The sequence below is a fragment of the Fundulus heteroclitus genome, chromosome 14 (assembly GCF_011125445.2).
Source record: "Fundulus heteroclitus isolate FHET01 chromosome 14, MU-UCD_Fhet_4.1, whole genome shotgun sequence".
NCBI classification, from domain to species: Eukaryota; Metazoa; Chordata; class Actinopteri; order Cyprinodontiformes; family Fundulidae; genus Fundulus; species Fundulus heteroclitus.
In genome coordinates this window covers 32,971,561-32,978,303 of record NC_046374.1, presented here as the reverse complement: position 1 = coordinate 32,978,303, position 6,743 = coordinate 32,971,561, and the positions used below count along the sequence as shown (strand labels likewise).

The window sequence follows — 6,743 nt, the reverse complement described above, 5'->3', positions numbered from 1 at the left end:
AAACAACTAGCAGATAAAACAGTAAAACACAACAGAAATAGGCCACTCACCTTCTTTTCTGTTCCTTCTGAGCCACTTCACGCTCTTCCAGCATTATATAGACAGCGTCTCCCATCCTATTGGTAGAATGATGGTGTGACTCCTCCTCAAACTGCAAAACTGAAAGTCCTTCAATGTTAAGCCCTGATCTGCAGTTTGCAGTTAGGGTTATTCCTTCCTTCTTCTCAGCATTTGATGACATTTCCTCTCGTCTCTAGATGTTAATATTCAGCATGCCTGGAGTACAGAGACGAGTTTGGCTGAATGACCAGAAAAGAAGGTGAGTAGTTTATGTCTGCTGTGTTTCACTGTTTTATCTGTTAGTTGTTTAATGTTCACCTACAGCTGACAGGAGGGCATTAATAGTTTCTAAAAAAATTAGTATTTCTCTGAAAATCATTTAATGTTCATATTAAGAATACCTTTATATCCATATTTATATAGAAATAGTGTTGATAGTGTTTAAAGAGATGGATTTATTTAATCTAGAAAAACGAAGTGAGCTTTTGTGTTCTGACATCCAGATAACCTATTTCAGAACCAGAAACAATGATAGAAATCTAATTTATAGTTTTTATTGAGACTAAAGCACACAATGGAGCTTTAAAGGAGGGAGTTTGTACCGTGAGGGAGAATCTGGACCTGGTCTCCTAAAGAGAAAGAAGACTAGAATGGTTAGACGCCATTTTCTTCCTCTAACTCCCTCCTTTCTGTGTCTGTAGTGTTATTACAGTCTGTCTGTCAGTCAGCATCACAAGGCGTGATCTGTTGATAGCTTCTAGATGCTAAGGGATAAAAGTCCTTAAATTATGTACAGGTAATTGAGGAGAGGATAATAACTGTGTATTATTCTGTAAACCCCATGAGAACAGCGACTTTTTTTAGTTGGGGTAGAGAAACACGGAAAAGTTGCTTTTGCTCTGCCTACTTTAAAGAAACGTTCAGCTGCAGCAGTCAGCCCACTGGTGCGTGGGAGGAACAGAGAGAGAGTGTCACAAACGAGCTGAAACTGAGACGGAACAGCTCATGATGTGCTCTGGCTGTCTTTGAAACAGACAGTTGAAAGTGGGGGTAGCGGATATGTTGGACCACTTAAACCACCAGAGAACTGCGAGATCACGTATTTGCCTGTTGTTCATTGTCACCCAGGCTGTAGGAAAGAGGAGCTTTTGGCAAGACAAAAATGTGATTAAATACACATTAACTATGCTTGGAACTACAAATAAACTTTATGAAGTAATTCATAATTTTATACATTGTCTGAATCCACACTAAATAAACTAATTTTACCAAGACAACAGTTATAAGAGGCACACATGTGACTTAAATCTGCTTGATGAGAGCTGAGTGGAAACATCTGCTGGACTCCAGGTGAGACTAGAAAAGTAACTTTATATGGTCTCTAACGGAGCTTCTGTCTGTTTTCTCTTTTTCTATTAATCCATCCATCTGTCTTAGAACTGCTCACAGGGGCTTATTTGTATTTTATGTCATTCTTCTTTTAATTAACCTTCATCAGCTGGTCTCTACCTTGGTGTCTCTGTTTTATTGAGGTGTCTCTGTCCTAAATTGGCTCCTTGTGTTCTGAGATGTTTCAGAAAAAGTAGAGAAACATGTTTTGGTCTCAGATGACTAAGTTTCCTCTGGTGCTAACCACTAGTTCCAGCTGAAGTCTTTGGAGTCTGGACTTTGTGGATTCATCTGCTTCAGCAACTTTTACAACATTTATACATATTGATTGTGGAATATGTTAACATTTTAAATGCCACCTTGTTTCCATGTCATGTTAGGCTTGATGTACTGTTGAAGAAAAGCTACACGACACGACATTATATGTTCCAGTTTACAGCAACAAGGGAGCGTTCCACATAGAAATATTTGGTTATGAGGGAGTGATGCTGGAGCTGATGTGTTGCTGACTCTCCTCCTCGGTCTCCTCTCACAGGGAGAAGATGATCTGCAGGATCCTGCTGCTCATCATCCTCAACTCATGTCTCTGTGGTCAGTTTCCATCTTCTCTTTGTTCAGTCTAAATCCATCAATAATCAGTGAAAAGTCTGTCAGTGAAGGGAACACTTCAATCCTCCAGCTGCATCTGATCAAGCAGTTTGACTTGAAGAGCATCAAGCAGAGCTCTGACAGCACAGAGAGCATCATGGGACAGAAAGCTCTAGAGATGTAGTTTAAAGACTCCCATGTTCCAGTTCTCAGTGTGTCTGCTCCTCTCTTTCCCTCTCTGTCTCCTCAGCAGCAACATTTGTAGTGAATGTGACACAGAGCTCCTATCAGGCAGAGGAGAACCACAGCATCACTCTGGAGTGGACCTTCACCACCACACCTGATGGACCCTGGAGAGATCTGTTCATCTACTGCAGCTTGTTAACTCCTAGGAAAGAATCAGTCCTTTATCAGGTCCATGATGGTGTTGAGGTGTCAGAGTCTCAGGATGAACAGTTTTCAGGACGAGTCCAGAGTGACAAAGACGTCCTCAGAGAAGGACGAATCAGACTCCATGTGTCCAGACTGAGGACTGAAGACTCTGGTCTTTATGTGTGTGATGTTCACACTGATGATGGTTTTGGTTCTGGAAGATGTCGACTCAATGTCTCTGGTGAGAAGAAATAATAGAAATCTTTTCTGGTTCATTTTAACAGTTAAACTGCTGATAAATGCATACATGAAAAATACAATTCTCATAAAGTTAAAACCTCTAATCTAAATTTTGAACATAAATAATTTCATTTTTCCAGCAGCTGCTGATCAGCTTCAACCTCAGAGACCAACTTTGACTCCAGAACCAGAGAGACGGACAAAGATCATCTGGATCAAAGCAGCAGCAGGAGCAACAGCAGCAGCAGCGTGGGTGGTTTTATGTATTTTTGCCCTGGTTTTTAAATGTAGGAAGAAGAAGAAGAAAAGGGTTTGCGTTTTACATAAACATCCAATGTCTTTTTGGCAAACATCATTTGAACTCTTAATGCAAAATCTCAGATTAACCAAATCTGACGTTGTACCTCCTGCAGCTGTAACTTATTTTCATGTAGAAGAAGCAGAAACACCATTTTGACCACGGGCCGGTCCTGAATCCTCCAGAACCTCCCCTGCCACCCCGCCCCTGGGTGTGACTGACTTTAGCCACTAATTCCTTAGACTATTGCTCTGTAGAGAGGATCCCTGCAGCCCTCTGGTCCATTTCAGAGACTAAGAGGTGAACTGCTTCTCCCCACGGCCTTTCTTCTCACAGCAAAGATGCTGGAAACAAAGGAGACAGAAATGAGTGGAGCAGAGAAATGTCTGCAGGATGCAGCCTGTGCACAAAGTTAAGCAACAGCTCAACTTTTCCTGCTGTTTTCTAAGTGTGGGACCCCAGTCCTTTACTGGAGGAGCCGAGGTCAGCGTGATTCCAGTCAGTGGAAACCATGCTGGAGCCAGAAGCATGGCTGCAGCAGCTTAGCAGACACTCCCTACATGCTAGCATCCCATCCCAGACTGGGAGGACATCATGAGTGGCTTTAGGATGTGTTCAGGACACACAGACCATTAAAGCTGACATTATATGTGTAGAAATAATGACTCTGCTTGATCAATTAAATGAATGAGGATCCATACTGGCTGACCAGGAAAAGGAAGACATTACAGAGAGAAAAATGGAAATAACTCCCTTACTGTCATTGTGTGTTTAGCACTTTCCTTATTTCTTTATTGTATTTTTGTTCTAATGCTGTATATTTATAATGTTAATTATTGTTGCTGTTATTGTTATTTTTAGCTGATGAGGTCAGTTTCTGTTGTCTGCTGTCTGATCAGATGTTTCATCTTCTGTTGTTTTCAATGTTGTTTGTGTGAAGATTTGCTCCTAAACTGCTATCAGCTGCTGTGTTTCTTCCTGTTGCTTCATTAAAAACCTCATCCAGCAGCTTCATCAGAGTGAGGATCTCACCTCCCTGAACAACCAGATGTTGACAGACTCACAGACTCTAAACTTTAGTACAAATCATTTTAATCAGGCTGGAAAACATCCAAGTTTTTCCCTCTTTGATAAAACAAGACAACTAAATTATAAATATTAAGCCTTTATTGCTGTTGTACATTATTGTGATATTTTCCTCTGTTTATTCAGAAGTCCATGCTGTAAATCAACTGATCTGCTGTTTCTGTGCCTGGATGTGATAAAGAAACTGATGTTCAGACCTGAACTGGGTCAGAACCAGAATAAAATCTATTTTAATATCAGATCCTTTTGTCAGACTTTAATCTAAACAAGAGATAAACAGACAGTCAGTTATTAGCTGCTTCTATGTGAACAGAGATCCAGAAAGTTAACAGGATGACGACCAGAACTTCCCACTTTATCCAGAGATTTTATTATTGATCCGATCTGATGGAGAACAGAAGTTCTGATTGTAGCTTTGATCCATTTAACAGGTTAGTTTCAGTTCAGACCTGCAGGAACATGAAGGTCAGAGATCAGCAGATGAAACAGGACTGCTCGGCTCCAGTTTTCTAGAATCAATCCTGGTTCTTCATCTTGGTGAGATGTTCTGGTCTCAGTCCAGAGACTCTGACAGGTTTTTATTTCCTGGTCGGTTCTGGTCCTCAGCAGAGTTACAGTTCAGTTTCTGCTGCACGATGCGTTCATGGACACCTCTGGACTGTAGGACACCACAGAACTGTGGAAACCACTTTGTGTCAGCATGGACTGTTATTAGCTGCAGGAGCTCAGGAGTCCCTGCCGTGAAACCTGAATTACTGCCCCCTAGTGGACAGAGCAGGTTAAATCACAGTGGTGGAGCATTTCCTGCAGCAGCTTCTCCCTCAGACTCTGACCTCAGAAACCTCCTGATGATGGAGACAGGTTCTGCTCCTTTACCAACATGTGGTGCAGATTCTGATTTGGACCTTGATGGGTCAGAATCTACCAGAATAATTTCCAGACTCTTTTTATTTCCCCATATTTCCAGTAATTCCTCTAAAGCAGCAGAGTTCTCCTTCTGGTCCAGTTTCTCCAACAACAGCAGCAGGACTTTGTTCAATCTCTCAGCAGAGAGAATCCAGCTGCTAGATCCTCACTAAATCTGACCTCAGACCAGTTCTTCCATCACAGCTGGTACTGGAGCGCCACCTGGTGGTGAATCTAAGAACTGAGCGCATCTCCAGCTGAAGGTCTGATCCTGGAACATGAGGAACATCTGGCTGATTGGATCAGTTCACTTTGATTTGTTCTGTTCTGATGTTTTCCCTCCAGAACCACATCAGAACCTCTTCATTTCTGTATTGAATGGTGAACAAGCAGCAGTGATGAAGAGGATGAAGAGGAGGAGCTGCTGCTCCAGAAACAGCAGAAATGTTGGATTAGTTAAATATCTGGGCTTTGTGAAGCCCGTTCACCTGTTCAGTGTCTTTTCTGGGAGGTTTTACTGTATGGTAGATTGACTGAATCCTCTCCAACAAAGTGTGATTAGTGTTTAGCTATAGGAGTTCAGAAATGTTTTACTTTTCCACAGCAGAGGTAACATAATGTTAACTTTCACTGAGCATGGCTGTTCAGGCTCTTTTCTTTTTTTTAAGTTTATTTAAAAGGGACCATGTACGTTTAAAACATAAATGTTACATTTGATTCATTGTACCAGAGTTAGCCAAAGGCTAATTTTCATTTGCTGTCCCTATTCCAGGCCACAATTCATATTAACTCCATTCATCAGATAAAAACATCAAAAACACACAGAAGCAGTTCAATGTGACACTCACCCATTACCTGTAAACAATCCTACATTATCTGTTCATTCAATGAATCATTCATACATACACAAAGCCAGTACCATGGACAGAGAAATTAATGGTTACAATGTTGAGACATTTTTAGTATTGTTTTAGGTAATTTTAAAGTTCCTTTTAGAAGTTCAGGTTTTGATTTCATCAGGAAAACTGTTCCTGTGTGTTGTGACCTTTACTGAGAACTCAGACTGACCAAACGTTGAGGAGCGAACGGTAAGATACAGTCGTTAGGAGAAGCTACTCGAGTAGATCTTATCGGGCCTACAGAACAAAATTCAGTAGCAAAGTTCAATAAGGAGGCTGGAGCCAGGCCATAAATCAGACTAAGGTTTGAAGAAAGCCTAAATTTTTCAAAACCTAAACAACAATGTTTTTCCAGAAATTCTGCATTGATGGTGCTGAATGGCTTTCTATCAAGGACTTTTAAAGCTAGCTTGAACACTGACTCTGCAGGTCTGATTGTTGTTTCACCAGCCTGTCCCCAACAAGTGACACAGTAGGACCGGTGGGAAAATATTAGAGCATGAAAAACGATCTTAGCTACAGCAAAACCAAAGACAAGGATTAATATTCCTAAAGTTTGACATGTTATACTTGATCTTTTTAAAATCAAGATGAAGATAAATGTAAAATTTAACATGTAAGAAATGTTAAAAAACATTTAATTCATTAAAGCTTAACGCATGAAACGAAAAAGTTCATCATAAATTCTGGACTGAAGATGTTTTGTAGTGTTGAAACAATGAAGATGTCAGGATGCAGGTTGTGGTGGAGAAACATCTTTTTAAAGTGAATCTCTTTAAACAATGAAAGATAAAATTTCCACATTTCAATCAAATATTCTGTCCATAAACCAAAAAACATAAAACATGATTAGATTTTATCTGCTCTGTCGTCCCTAAAAGTTAGTTTTCCCTGACATTTTATCT

The 6,743-nt window shown here is 40.4% G+C and overlaps 1 protein-coding gene across 4 annotated transcripts in view; it reads left to right on the top strand.

Annotated features, from left to right (window-relative positions):
• Nucleotides 1–241: 241 nt before the first annotated feature.
• The window catches only part of LOC118565836, a 29,567-nt gene continuing 23,065 nt past the window's right edge, over nt 242–6,743 (top strand). The window contains exons 1-3 of one of the 4 annotated variants that reach the window (XM_036146902.1): nt 242–319; nt 1,985–2,040; nt 2,291–2,581. In XM_036146902.1, the coding sequence (XP_036002795.1) occupies nt 258–319; nt 1,985–2,040; nt 2,291–2,581 (409 nt within the window). In that variant the 5' untranslated portion in view covers nt 242–257. Of the gene's footprint in view, nt 320–1,358; nt 1,411–1,984; nt 2,041–2,287; nt 2,582–6,743 lie in introns of those variants that run through there. The other 3 variants (XM_036146901.1, XM_036146904.1, XM_036146903.1) reach the window with 3 other exon arrangements.